This window comes from Anopheles maculipalpis, chromosome 2RL (assembly GCF_943734695.1).
Source record: "Anopheles maculipalpis chromosome 2RL, idAnoMacuDA_375_x, whole genome shotgun sequence".
NCBI lineage: Eukaryota > Metazoa > Arthropoda > Insecta > Diptera > Culicidae > Anopheles > Anopheles maculipalpis.
In genome coordinates, this window is record NC_064871.1 from 29,408,997 (window position 1) to 29,424,462 (window position 15,466).

The window sequence follows — 15,466 nt, forward strand, 5'->3', positions numbered from 1 at the left end:
AACAGCCGTGAACAAAAATTGTAAAAAAAATGTAAAACAGAAAAAGTATATCTCTTTAATGGAAAAGTGACATCGGATGTGCTTTTTTAACTTGCCTATCAAGAAAATACGACGATAAGATGTCTGCCACTTCACATCAGAAGCGTTGGGACCATTAGAAGCGAGGCGTTCCTTGACATTCTGTGACAGTGATTCAAAAAGCAACGCACACTGTCCCTTGATATGCAACATTAATCATTCGCTTTCGTTTTCGGCAAGCTGTTCACTTCGGAAGACGACAGGGGTCAGATTCAAAACGGATACCAACCAGATGATCTCGTTGGCGAGGGAAGAGATTGATGCAGTAAACATATTCGCGTAGAAGATCACGAGCGTGCATTTGTTTTATTTGTAAAGTGAGGTACAAACTCGGCAAATGTCGTCGACGCGACCTATTCAACGCTAACATAAATGGATTCCAAATGGATCGGGCGCGTACCGTGTTGTAACGCCATAAAATACCTCGCAAAATGCGGCAAGCTTCCCAGATTTTGTTACGTTGATGATTCAACAACGAACCACAAGGCAGCAGCGGGTCTATTTCTTTGAATGGCATAATTAAGTGAGCAAGGTGGAATGCAACAAACTTTTCGGTGAAAACCAAAACAGTTCCATTAAACTTAACCAATCGCTGGCTGTTTGAGAAGTTGTTGAAAATAAAGACAGAACTGATTTTATGAAACTGATTGAATTGCTTAACTGAATAAGAGTCATATTATTTTGATAATAAAATAAAATTAGATTAAAAATACAATTCTGGTTTTCGAACAAAATTTATTGTTTCGGCCCGGTGAAATAGGCGATAGCGGCGCTTCAATAGATTTCAAACGGCAGGACCAGGGTTCAAATCCAATCCGACTGACGACGATCATTCAAATCCCACCCGTCTGTTCAACTACGTGGTATCGTGGTAGGAAGCCCTTTAATATCCGGCGTAACTTAGAAGCCAAGAAGAAGCAGATTGTAAAACTTATCGATTCTCGCATTTTGGTTTGCTCACGTCGTGATGACATGGCCAGCTCGTCAATCCGTTTTCAGGATGCTCGGTCCAGAGCTACTGTTCTCCATCCACAGCTGCATCCGGTCTACGACAGGTTCGCCTCTACTGGATTCCGCCAACTAACTCCCTTATACCTAGTTCTGAGCAGAGCTGCGCTGGCTAGTTAGCTTGTGGTTCATTCCCTATCTTCAAACGCCATCCTTGCACACACCGCCAAAGAATTCGTTCGTCAGCATAGAGCAAGAATTGTACCCGTAGAGGACTGAACCCGTAGAGGACCCGTAGAGAACATTTTTTTATATTGCTGTAATCTTCTGGATCACAGGAGTTTGTGGAGAACGTAACGATTTCCCTGAACAATGGGCCTCCGGATTTTGGAGCTTATGTTTTTGTTCGAAGTTATGATCGTACCAAGATAACAGAACTCCTCTACCACCACATGATCGGCTCAATTACGACTGGGCAAGCAGGATTTTTAATTAATCCACAATCCAATCCTATCAGCTTCGCGCTTTTGTCGGGAACACCGCCGTAGATGTCAGTCCGATGATGTCGATGTCATCCGCGAAGCCATCGTGCCCCGGAGGTCGAAGCCCCTCGTAGCACTTCGTATGGCACCCTCCCGAGCGATGTTGAACAGCCTTGAGAGATTCGAACAATTTCCTCCATATGCTCGACACACTCATCTTGCACTACACATACTGCAGGCTGGTCTCTCGGCGTTTTTGGAGGATCTGCCGTAGTGTAGAAATTTGGTTAGACATCAATTTTCCTTCAACAAATTCAGCTTGGTAGCTTTCGACGAAATCTGTAGCAAGGTGCCCAAGATTTGCGGAAGAGTATTCGAGATCAGAATCTAACAACAGTCTTCGCGAGTTAGCACAGTTCATCCTTTCTTCCATTTGATACACTGAAATTCGATCGAAATTGCACTTCCCCCGGAGGATCACTTATTGAACAGGATATCACCGTCCCCGTTGTGGCACATAGCTTTCATAGGATTAAAATCTCTTCGTGGTGCAGTCTACATCCATTATTAAATTAGTAATTTAAATTTATATAATTTATTTAAATAATTTAAAGAAGTAATTTATATCTGTTTTAATAATTATTTATTCATCTCATAGCATTGTACTTGTACAATGCTGAACGTTTTACACGTTCACTGGAAGATTGGCGTTGTGTGCTTTGTTCGTTTGGGGCTTGCATCTGCGGGAAAACGAGTGCCCCGCTCATATCCCGTGTTCTACTATTGTGCCCGAAAAATAAAGTGACAGCGTTTTTTTCTTAAATAGTTTTTTTTTTTTTGTTAGGCCAAATGAAGTAATTTCTTCGACGTAATCCCCTTCCGATGCAATGCACTTCTTCCACCTCTTCTCGCACTCCTCGAAGCAGGTGGAAAACGCGGATGCTGGGATGTCCTTTAGTTCCGCCGTCGCTGCGGCTTCTTGCTCCTCGATAGTATCAAAACGGAGTCCCTGAAGCGGCCGTTTTAGCTTGTTGAACAGCCAGAAGTCGGCTGGTGCCAAATCTGGCGAATACGGCGAATGCAGAACAATATGGGTGCCAGTTGTTGCGAAAAACTCCCTCAAAATGACGGCACCATGAGCGGGTGAAATGACTTCTACCGCTTCAACCCCAAAACACCTTTCAAGATGGTGCTGACCGAGGCTTTGGAAATCTCAACACTTTCCGAAAGGTATCGTATCGTCAACCGACGATTGTTGACCACCAAATCCTTGATTTTGACGACGTGGGTGTCGTCGGTCGAGGTGGATGATCTCCCCGGACCTTCCACGTCTTCGACCTTCTCACGGCCATTCTTGAAATCACTATACCATTTGTACACATTTTTCATCGACATAGATTATTCCCCGATGGCTTTTTCTAACATCCGCAATTTTTCCGCAGCCTTTATTTCTTTGCTGCTGCTCCACAAACTTGGACATGGTCATTATGGACAAAAACACTTGGCGCAGCTCCGAAAACAAATTTTCACTCCTAGCCGGGTTGATGTTGTGATTTGAAACGTGGCAGAACTGTCAAAAACATACATATTGACAAACGAAAAATAAAAACAAGGAGCTTCTTTAGACGCGCAAAATTTGACATCCAATGTCACCTTACTTTATGGACACAGTAGTATACCGTATTCCTTTTTTATACCCCTTCCAGAATTCTACGTCCTCGTAAGATTTTTTAAATTCCTCCTTTTTATTACAGCTTACCACCGTATTGTCATGTAATATGAAATAAAAATTAAATTAAATAAAAATTATCAAACTTCGTTGCTTGTTGTTATAATGTTTAACTTAATCCATTCATTAAAAATAAGATTTTCCGATAATTTTTTTTCAAATTTTACTTGCCATATGGTTTAACTTCAAATATTCTAAAAAATGACGTTGAGACACACAATTGATATTTACCGTTAAAACTTTAGAAATACTTAGATATTTTTATTAATATTTAAAATCAGCCATAACCATCTACTCGTATCAGCAAATGGAAAGAGATGATAAAAAAATAACTGTTGTTTTATTAATTACTGTTTGAAAATTCTTACAGAAAGCTGTCGAATATAACTATATATAACAATACATACTAACTAAATACTGAAAACGTATCAGGCTATTTAATTGAACACATTTATACAAACAACTGTACGCAGCTGCTTGTATCATAAATATAAATATTCATTACCTAATCTCCAATTCTTTGAGTACAAAACATTACAGTTGTTGGCTTAGTTTGCATAACTTTCGTCATAATTGAATTATCGCATTCATTTTCGTAACACGTTGCACCACCGTTGCCGACCAGAATAATTTGAATGATCGTTACATAAGGAAACAACAGTTTTGCAAGATAATAAAACGTTCGTCTTGATTGATGCTTATGTTTTAAATTAGTGGAATAATTAAATATTTCTGAACGATTCGAGCAATTACATTTGTTTTGCAAACAAAATAAGTGCGATGTCCCACCCCCAAACACACACAGACCCGAACCATTTAGAAAAGTAAAATAAAAAGCGAACAAAAACGCAATAAAAAGCGATTGCTTTTTTGTGAGAATTTAGACGTTTGCTCACTGCGGACGGCACACGGCGATTGTATTCCGTTCTCTGACCAGGTCGTCAGCTGGGCGGACAGATAGCGTGTTTTGGTCACTTAGCACCCCGTTTGCTTGAAGCGCGCCCACGTTTGAAACACGCTTGTCTGTGACAAACACACCAACTGCAACAGTCGCTTGTCTGGGTTTCACCGGCGGGTCGGTTAGATGAGCGGATGCCCCTTGGTGCGGTATCTCGGAACGCCAACAACGACAACAGCCGGGTGAGGTTACTTTGCCGTTTAAAGACCATTAATTAACGCAGAATGCAGGCGAACAGACGACGAATGACATCGCGTGAAGATCAACCGTGACATACCGTAGCCAGACATACACACACACACACACACACACACACTTGCATGGTGACTTACTTTGTGTCCCATTCTTTTAAGACACGTCAGAGTGGGGGAATGAAAAAAAAAGATCGAAAGTCGACCCAGGTTGATGAGAAATTGGAATGTCACACAATTGACCATAAAATGCACAACGAAAGTAACATTTTTCACACTGCCAAGCACTACTAGAGCGCTAACTTAAAGCGCGCCATCTCGTGGAATTTATATTATACTACGCGAGTGTCACTTTGAGAGGATACTACGCACGATCCTGATGGACGGTAAGCGTTGAAGAAGTAGTTGATTTCCTTGGTAAATGATAGAACACATTTGAAGGCTATTGTCGCTGACTTTAAGCGAGGTGAGAGTATTGTTGGGACATATATTCTACGACCCTTGCTAAAAAAAGAAGAGTATTATGACGGACGTAATTGTAACGCGCCTTCAAGCGCCTTTGTGTGTAACGTTTAAAATCAGACGAAAGAAATGACACTACGTGCAGGAAGGACACCCCATTGCTAACGAGCATCGTGCTAAAATGGATCCAGTGCCCTTGCCGGTCCAGCGACCAGATCGAACTGCTCCATCAGCGTTGTCAGGTTGGCACGCAGCTGCTCGATTTCCATCCGCTGCTGCTGTATGGTGCGCTGTTGCAGGAAGATGCGTTCCTTGAGATGTCGTACCTCCAGCGTTGCGCTTCGGTCATCCGGTTGGATACTGTTCGGTCGTCGCATTTCCTCCGCCTCCAGTACGATCGCATCGTCCACACTGCACATGCGTCGATCGATCAGATGCACCACGGACCGATTGACGAACGTTTGCAGTGCCTCGTGGTACGAGTGGCAATCGAGCGCGTTCGCCGATGCGTCCAGAATGCGTAGCAATGGGAACCGGCGCACGATCTGGCTGCTGTCGAGCGTGGTAAGCAGATTGTCGCGCACGCTTAGATTAATCAGCTGTGGCAACTGCCACCGCTCAAGGGGCAGCCTTTGAAGGAAATTACCGCCAAGATCTAGGTGGGTTAGTGATGGGAGGTGTACGACTGTCGTTGAAGGTCCGAACGATTTAACATGGTTCCCGCACAGTATCAGTTGGCGCAGGTTAGGCATGGTGGCAAACGTATCCAGTGCTACTTCTTCGATGAGATTGTCGCAGAGATTTAATTCCAGCAGTTGCGTTAGATGCTCGAATCGTACGATAGAGCGTAGTTTGTTCATCTGGATCCGCAGATAGCGTAGTGTGTAACGGGTGCGATGATCTATCTCTAACGTTTGCAAACCATTGTCACGTAGATATAGTTGGTCAATCGTGCTGGGCATGGTGAGGTGCGCAATGCGAGTTCCACGTGCAAACACCCGCAAAACTCCTGCTTTGAACAGTTGGTTGTTGAAGATGTGCGAAAAGTTACCGATCGAACCGTAGATGAAGCCTAGCTGACGCACCCGGGGGAACATACTCGCTTGGACCTCGGTGTCCATATGGACTGTGGCATTGTGAAGCTGGCACCAGGATTGGAAGTAACTGTCGCAGGTGTACTGTCGTACGACGGCGGCACTAACCACTTGAAGCGTCACAATCGCACATGTACTACAAGCGTACAATGAGAAAAGATCACAAAAATTAGAACATTTTCCTCCAGGCTCCAAAGATAGTGTCACTCACATCAAACACAACGTTGCCGGCAGGGATGATGTTGCCATCGTTCTGTGATCGTACACAGTGCCTATTGAACTATCCGATTTCTTAGCACGCGCACGTTGTTCGCTTCCGCACTGATGATCGACTATCGTAATTCTTCCACGCGATCGCGAATCCACCGCACATCATTAAAACCATATCTTCGATTAAAGCGCGTTGCCGTTTTTAGCATCCGGAAGTGATGAGCTCGCGTGATGGATGCATTTTATCACACTAAACCCTTTTGACGGTCGCGGCCTACTGAGCTAAGGCTAATGCGCACGTTCACGGCAGACTGCTAAACTTATTGCACCCATGCGCACGAATTCCAGCGTGCGACCACCTGACCTGAGAGGACCACCGTAACGAACCCAGACTGGAATCAGCCACGCTAGACACACTCCATATCCATCAGCTAGCTAGCTACGATCCCCACCCCAGTCGGTGAATGGTCGCGTCGATCTGTAAGCAGCAGTACCGGAGTACAGCCATTTGTTTCCCACCTGGCATCAAGCTTCGACATGCTCCCAGGCTGCTGCTCCCTTACGGTGGTGATGCTGATTGTTCGTGCGCGATTTGACACAAGCTCCCCACTTTTCTAGCGTGCATCTACAGTCTGACTTCGGAGTATAGCAATGCAGACTTGGGGCCTGCAATCACGATTTTTGCCATTTTCAAAACAACATACCCAACGGGAGAAAATCGGGGATTGTGTCTGGTGGCTAGGGTGGTGGTGGTGCTTTGCATAGGCTTCTCGAACTGAAGGTCTCTGATCGGGAATAATGATGAAGGAGAACGTTCAGCACATGAAGCAATGGAAACCGCCAAGCATATTGGCACGAGGTCTGTTTCTTTTTACGAATTGTTCTAAGGTAGCACCCGGCTGGCGGCTGTTTACCACCCTTGGGGTAGTTGGCGCAAGTAAAGTTTTCCGGACATTTTTCAACCCATCGGCGAACAGCAATTATATGGTTCCGAAACGTCGATTTCAGTGTTACGAAGGTAGACCATTGCACAGTGGGACAGTTTTGGAGCTGAAATCCGAAAAAACAATGTCGGGGGAGGGAAGTGGTTGTTTTGCTGGAAAGGGTAAGTCTATGCTATCTGCATTGACACACCAGAGTTGGTAGCGTACGTTAACAAAGTAATTAATATGACAAATTTGCTACAGTACGTGAAGCGCTGAGTTGAACATGTACGAAGCCATTCTAGTCACGATCGAGGAAAATGTTTTAAGAAGTATGTAAGGCTTTTTTTATGCAAAGGAACGATGGACGAGTAGTCGACCTTAAATAGCTTTGCCACAAGACTGTGCAATGAATTTAATAAATGGCAATTGAACAAGGTACTTGGAATATAATGTGCTGCTCGCACACCATTTGCATGACACCAAATATCAAAGTACCGGCGATCGTAAATAAAAGACTTTGCTACGTCAAGTAATACTGAGTCCCTATGAAGGTTTCCATAACGGTTAAGATTATGTAGACTATGTGTAGTTTAATTTCGACGAAAAAATTTGACCAAAGAAGTTAATTGACAGGAATTTGTGGCAGAAGTAAAGATCGGATAATATATCCATTTTCTTAACAGTCGTCACAATCGAACAACAACTGATGCTGCTTCTATCGTTAGTGCTGGATATCAGATCATCTGACTCTACTGTTTTAGTCAATTGGAATAATACATTAATATTGGGTACATTTATATTGATATTTGTCAACAGCGAAAGTATTTAAACAGATCTCGATATAACCCGGGAGACTCAAAAGGATTAAGTATCTAAAAGGAATTAAATGGTGCTGTGGTAGTTCGGATTATTTCACAGGATTGCCGAGAAGTATGGAACAGCCTGAGGCAGTTCCGGAGAACATTCCAGAGTAATTTTGTAAAATTTAAAACCGATTGAGTGTAGTTGTAGCCTGGGACGAATTATTATATTCTTCTTCTTGGTTTCACAACCTTCTAAGGTCAGTCCGGCCATCGAAATGGTTTACTTAACGGCCGATACCACGAAGTTGAGTAGTCAGTCCTCAATACGGGCGGACGGTCCGAATGGGATTTGAACCACGAGTCCTGTCCTTTGACGACCAGCTCCGCTGTCGCCTACTCCACCGGACCACCCCGAGAATTATTACATTATTGCTTACAATTACATATATTATAAGCAAACTAAGCAGATGCACGAGGCGACGACAGTGTCGGATCATTTAAAAAAAAGCTGTTTGATCGTAGCCATTTAAAGGGCTCTCGAGCATAATAAAGGGAGACTCTTGGAAAGTCGAAATTATCTGTTTTATCGATAGGCACAGTATGGACGGTTTACCAACGACTCTGCAATCTGTGCAACTGAACGATTAAGACGATCCCACGGTAGTCCGTTGTTTCGATGGGCCCCAACTTCCATTTTGCTTGGGGATCTTGATCCGCCACTGATTGTAGCTTTTGAAGATTCAGTCACTATTTCAAATAGTCTAGAGTTTTTGAAAGACGACATTTCACATAGCAGGACTGTGCTTAGAGTGTTAATTAAACCCAAACACAGGTTTCCCTATGGATAAAATTACGTCAAATATGTGTGAAATTTAAGGCCAAGTTGTCTCAAGAATAAAAAGCCAAAATAAATCGGATCGTATTAGGACCATTACGAAGTATACGATTCTAATACAGAACTTGCTAGGAATCGACAAATAACAGAAATTCGTTAATTGATTCCGATTTTTTCATCGCTTGTGTGTATCTATTTAATTTGCGAGAAACTGGTCTTCCGTTTGTAAAGTATCATTCCATGTCTGTCTGCCTTTGCCTAGTTGTATACAATTAGTTTGGTGTCTTAACAGGTTGTAAAGTGTCAAAGTGTAGCTGGTGCTAATATTCAACGAAAACAATTCTCACACAGTATCGCGCAGCATGAGATTCATGATGATAAAACGATTCACAATAAGCATAGCTACATGCAACACTAAAAATATCTAAAAAGCTTTTTCTTTCGTTTCAGCATTTCCAAAATAAGATAAACCCGACAGGAGTTTGACCACCCGTGAGTGCATTGAGACAAATTCAAACAACTGCCACGACGCCGATACGATACGTTCCCTTAGACTAGCATAGAACCATCATGTGTGTCACGCGTGTCCGGACAGTGTGGACATGTTTTTACCGGACGTGTTTCACCATTGATAAGTGACCATTTGTAATTTTGCGATTGATGTGAGAACACGACCAATGCTGCCACCGGGTGCCCGGGCGCTGCGCACCAAACAAGCGAACACTGTTACGCCAGCGCCAGAGGGCGGCCCATGTCATTAAGAATATTTTGCCGAGATGTTGTGTGTACCGCGCGCGCTGACGACAACTGACGGGAAGATGTAGCCAAAAAATCCTCCCCCAAAATCGGTCCCGGCTCGGGTGGAAACGAGATTCAACAATGTAGATGAGAAATGTCTTCCTTGAAGCGGGTCGACGGTGGCGGCAACGGCATGGAAGTGGGACACGGGAAATGAAAGAAAACGGTGAAAATGTTGCAGGAGAATGATTGATGTACACCGGGGAGCCGGTTCCGTGTTCGCGTGTAGGTGTGTTTTCTGCGCTTTCCACCGCTGCTGACCGACCGCTGACCGACCGGTTGGGCCACGATGGTGGTGCACAGCTAATTTTAGGATATACATGCCGCATCGGGATGATCGTTGTAACATGATCAGGTGCGATGATCATCGTACTCCCTCTGCTTAAGTCATCCCTGCTCAGCGGCGGTGCCGGACAATCCGCATGTGAACTTAATTAACAAAACGGGGTCAGAAGTGTCAGGAGAAGCGTACCTCAGGCAATGGGTCAGCGAAAGCAGGGAATGGTAGAAAGCAAGATCATTGACAGGACATGTTGCAGTTAAGACTGGGCCGGCTGAGGTTAACATTCCAATTTTCGGAATTCAGAAACAGGTGGCAGCAAACTGTACTTAGGAAGGAATCACAGTGGAAAGAACGATGGGACGATTTCGTCTATTTTTTTATTTTAATGGGGGACGGTTTGGCCGTTTTGCTACGATTTTGTTTTTTAAAAAGCGAAAATCTGTTCATAGAATTTGTAAATTTTTTCCCTACTAAATGTTACTACCTACTGTACCTACTATAAAATAAAGGTTATCTCTGCATCGGACAGTATCGGATAGATAATATTAATAGTAAAGTCTAGTGCGTATGTACGTTTCGCCATTATTGATCGCAAGTTACCCCAAATGTTGATCATGTTCTCTGAGCATTCCCAGAGATTCACAAGCATCGGACACTTTGGAAGGTTTTCTTCTGTCCCCCAGTTTAACGTATTTGAAGCACATTGTTTATTGGAGAAACACCCCACGTCCATGTAGAACATCAGCAATCAACATTGTCCAAATTGTAGGAATTCTAGAACAGGACTTATAAAAGTCCCATACCTAATTACTGTCCACAGTTATGTTAAGCAATAAATTGAAGATAAATGCAGTTTCATTACCTTGAAAATACTAAAATAAACGCTTATTGCAAGCAGCTGCTGTTTAAATGCTGAAATTATAAGTGTTTAAAAATAATTGAGATCGATTGATTTGAAGATCGGTGTTTAAAAATAATTGATATTGAGAAATTGAGAAATTGATCACTGAGTGGTTCCCAGACGCATCTTCCTAGGACCAAGCAACTATGTATTATTTTAGAAGTTAACAACTTCCGTATCAGGCGCTACAACCGCTTTGCGGTCTTGGCCTGCCGCAACAGAATTCGGAACCGCTCATGGTCTCGCGCCGTCGTCCGCCAATCCGTTATCCCGGCCTTGATGGCGGATGATTCCACGCCATCCTCTCACCTCAATCTGGGCCTACCACGCCTCTTCTGTCCGCGTGGACAGCCTAAAAGGACTTTCTGAGCTGGGTCGTCCGGTGCTATGCGTATAACATGGCCATCCCATCGGAGCCTGCCGAGCCTAATTCGCTGCACGACGGTGAGGTCGTCATATAGTTCGTACAGCTCGTCGTTGTAGCGGTTCCTCCATTGTCCTTCCACATATACGAACGCGGCTAAGAGGGCTTCGTCTGTTATGGACAGAGTCCATGTCTCAGAGGCGTATGTGAGTACTGGGACTATAAAGGTATCATACAGTCTCAGCTTCGACCGTCACGACATGATTTTTGAGGTGAGATGTTTCCTCAGGCTGTAGAATGATCGGTTGGCCGCCAGCATCCTAGCGCGCAACTCCGTCTCTATGTTGTTTTCGGTGCTGACTTGTGACTCGAGATAGGTGAAGTTTTGGACGACTTTAAATTTGCGGTCACCTATCCGTACATCACACCCACGTCGTTCCGAAATTTCTTAGTAGGGTCGCTGATGGTACCACCATCAATTTGGTCTTTGCCTCGTTAATCTGCAACATGAGGTTTTCTGCCGCCTGCTTGATCCTTTGGTAGGCCTCTGCTACCTAGGAGAGCCGCAGACCAATGATGTCTATATCATCAGTGAAAGCCATAATCTGGGATGACTTATAGAAGATGATTCCCGAAGGCTCCACCTCCGAGTCACGGATGACCCTCTCTAGCGCCAAGTTGAATAGGAGACAGGCGAGCCCATCCCCCTGACGCATGGCTTTGGTGGTAGCAAAGGACCCTGAGAGTTTTCCATCCACCTTCACCTGGCATGTGACGTTGGTCATGATCATTATAAAAAGCCTGACCAGTTTGGCCGGGATTCCAAAAGAGCTCATGGCTTCGTAGAGTTTTACCCTGGCTATGCTATCATATGCGGCCCTGAAATCTATGAAGAGATGGTACGTGTTCAACTGCTGTTCAGTCATCTTCTCCAAGATTTGCCAAGTTAACAAGACTTTGCTAATTAAGAACGGAAGATAGCATAACATAACTGGTCCTTTCCTGATGTGTCAGAGACAGACTGCGGTATCATTGGGGATAATACGTGATATGCTGACGTTATTCGATCCCCAGTCTTGCCGCGTGAGGACCTAAACAACCATAATCAAACGTGAACTATATAATCTGCCCACCCCCGACGATCATCCACGGTCATTGAACTGTGTAAACGATCGTTACTAATGCGTTTTTGAGAATGTGCAATCAATCTCTTCGCCTGGTGACTTTCCACCCATTCCCATTCCTATGCGCTTTGCTATTCGTGGGCGATGAGGCGTGCGACATCGTACTACATGTTGTAGTGAGCAGTTTTTTTTTCTTTCCTGCTCGCATACATATCCCAAGTTATCCACCCGTAGTCACGGCAGGGTAGCAATCAAAATATGGCTCACGATACAAATGCACAATTTTTTTGTTCGTTTGCTTTGCGATCACGGCACAAGGATCACTTGATCGTAAAGTTGCAAGAGAGCAACAGCAACAGGGAGCATAATGATGGCCGGTGTGTGCCACCTGACATGGTGAGCGGCAAAAACAAGCACTCCCGTCCTGACATCTCGCTACAGCAAATATGTTTTCCACTAATGAGCACACACGACACTTCGAGGCGTTCCGCTATATGCCATAGCCACTGGCAGTAGTCAATAATAGTACGCAAATCGTAAGCGTTGTTCGGGCTGGGCTGGGTAAAGTACGGCGCAGGTCTCGCAGGATGATCGTTTAAAGCGGGAGTAGGTACACCGAGTGGCGCACGGTAACCGGTAACGGTACATGAATTTAAATTTAATGAACGCCATTTGACCACCCGAGAACGAACGGGAGGAAACCGTTGATCGAATGCCAATGTTCGCCCTCTTCTAGCTGGAGTGTAGAGAGACGGGATGGTCATTTTTCATCGATAATTTACTAACCACTGCAAACTAATTTTTGTGTATTTCTGTTTGCATTTTTCGTTGGGTTAATTAGTAAGCATCATATTAAGATGTCGATGAGTTTGGGTGGGAGTTTTTTTATAGCAGCCGTTTGCGCTCGCGGTTCCAGAGCATGATGCGTGAGTATTACGGCTGCCGGTAATGAAGTCATATCCGGTATCTCGTTAGTAGTCGGTTGGTAAATATTAGGAGATAAAATTAATGCTCCGTGCAGCCATTAAGGGAAATGGAGAACAATTTTAATTGGGTCTTATACCGCATGTATGGATCCGTATGTTAGTACGCCAGATAGGGGCTTTGACCAGTGACGTCAGCTTATGAGATCCTTCCGCGAAATATTAGGATTATTTTCTTTGATGTGGTATTCTGACGCGTTGGAACAGCTGGAATGAAGCGATTCCCCGGATGAATGAACCGTAACGGTTAAACCGCAAATCGTTAAACAAAGCCTCCAAAAATATTTTGTAACCCACTTTATCTTCAACAGTAGTAAAATGTCAGAATGAATTTCCGGTTTTTTTTAGAACTGAGTTCCTGTTTAGCTATAAGCTGTTGGGTTATGCTTTTTATCTGCACGCCTAAAGGTATGCAACCTTTAGAAATGTGCGAGACATCAGTGAACGAATGAACTGGTTCAGGGTTTTTTTTGTATTGAGGTTACTGCAAGATCAATGTTATCTTAACCTTTTTTAACACCGTCCTGATAGGGAGGTGTTAACCCTGCCTGGCTTTCAACGAAACTTGAACCAAACAAACGCACACTTTTAATTACCAAATCTAAAACCCCAACTCAATCAATTTGTTTCAACCAATCAAATAAATATGGCATAATTCAACATAGGGTAATACAGGGTTTTTAAACCACTTTTTCAATGCAATGCACTGTTTCTAATATCATAGTTTCGGGCGTCGGAAGATACAATTTTACGACATTACTGTGGAGGCCTAAAATAAACCGATGGCCTGCTAATTAATGTTCAAAAAGCTTTAATGTAATTATATTGATCGCTCTTTATATTATCTGAGTCGTTTATACAAATTACAAAATTGTTTTTACTATCGCAAAACTCAGATCCTATGCTATGCCTATGCTCAGAAACCTATGCTTATCGTTTTTTTCACATATTTTTATTCCTAATCTTATTAGTCTTTCATACATGTTTTGTTTCTTTTCTTGAAGAAGCTTATAAATAAACAAAAAAATAGTTCAGTAGTGTATCTCATGTGATATCCCAGGCTACATCGAAACGGGTTTAAAGCCTATGATTCTACACACAACTTATGAATAAACGTATTTTTAAAAATGGTAATATTATTAATAATAATTATAATTAATTAAATATTTTCATTAGATTTTATTTTTAAATTTCGAATCAATCTTGCAATCCTACAATATTTACACAACTACAGTGCTCTGATATGAGATTATTTTATAAAAAGATTAATTTGTTAGTATGAATAATATTAACTATTATATCAAGTTCTTTTAAAACAATATTTTAATGTGAAAAATTTAAACAATTATTAAATTTACCGTATTTTGTACCAGAACGAAATGAATCATCACAATCAATTCATATATCTTGTCCACTTTCACCCTTAAACAGCAGTAAAAATATGAAAAAACATAATAAAATTACACTGTTTAAAAGTTTTGATGACTTTTTAGTCGATTTTTAACCAACAATTTCAGCACAAGCTCGGCAAATTAACAGTTAACCCGTTAAGTAAAGAGTTAAGTAAAGAGTTTGTATAGGGCGCAATTTTGAGATCTCTGCAGAAACACTTCACATTTATAAGCTCACATTTGCAAAAGAAATCTTTAGCACTTAAGCAGCATTGCTCCGCGAATCGCCAACGAGTGCATTCATCCACTAATGAACCGCAAAAGCCTTGAACCTTGGGTTATTACAGCATTAAGAATATCCAACGATAAAACAAGACCACAAAAAAAGTCAGCACAATACCAAATGCACTTGTTTGTAGCACATCGTTGTGGTGTACATGTGTGTCGACGTAGTAAAGAAGCTACCTTTATTTATCCGTTGCATTTAACTTACCTATACGCCGTATTAATAGCGCATGATCTAAGGGTTAAAGTATGGTACAAACAATGCAAACAACAAAAAAATCATCCGCCACGATAGATGCGATACGTGCGGAATCGTAAAAATGAAAGAATTGCTGTACGATTGTATCACCTTTCCCGCACCAAAAAGGAAGCCGCACGTACCCGCAGGCCGTACCCCGACCTTGTAGCACTAATTACACCTTTTCGTACACGACACGATATATGTACGAGAAGCGTTGATTTGCTTTTGTAAAAGGAATTTGTTCGGGTGTAGTAGGAAAGAAAGATCCTCCACGCTGGTTTCATAAGCCATATGACATTAATGTTTCGATCCGTCCCGTTGCGACGGAATGTGAATGATTACATACTTTTATCATCCATTTCCTGTCGAGCACACTTCTG

General features: G+C 42.8%; 1 protein-coding gene across 1 annotated transcript; it reads right to left on the minus strand.

Annotated features, from left to right (window-relative positions):
* Positions 1-5,006: 5,006 nt before the first annotated feature.
* LOC126566215 (leucine-rich repeat-containing protein 15-like) lies at positions 5,007-6,191 on the minus strand. The gene is made up of 2 exons (XM_050223242.1): positions 6,154-6,191; positions 5,007-6,078 (listed from the first exon to the last, which is right to left on the minus strand). Exons 1-2 carry the CDS (start codon positions 6,189-6,191, stop codon positions 5,025-5,027), a joined length of 1,092 nt encoding a protein of 363 aa, XP_050079199.1. The 3' UTR covers positions 5,007-5,024.
* Positions 6,192-15,466: the final 9,275 nt, after the last annotated feature.

Coding starts and splice junctions, on each gene's coding strand:
- LOC126566215 (XM_050223242.1), bottom strand. CDS start 6,191: ATGGCAACATCATCCCTGCCGGCAACGTTGTGTTTGAT. Junction 6,079..6,153: donor CCGGCAACGTTGTGTTTGAT/GTGAGTGACACT, acceptor GTACGCTTGTAG/TACATGTGCGATTGTGACGC.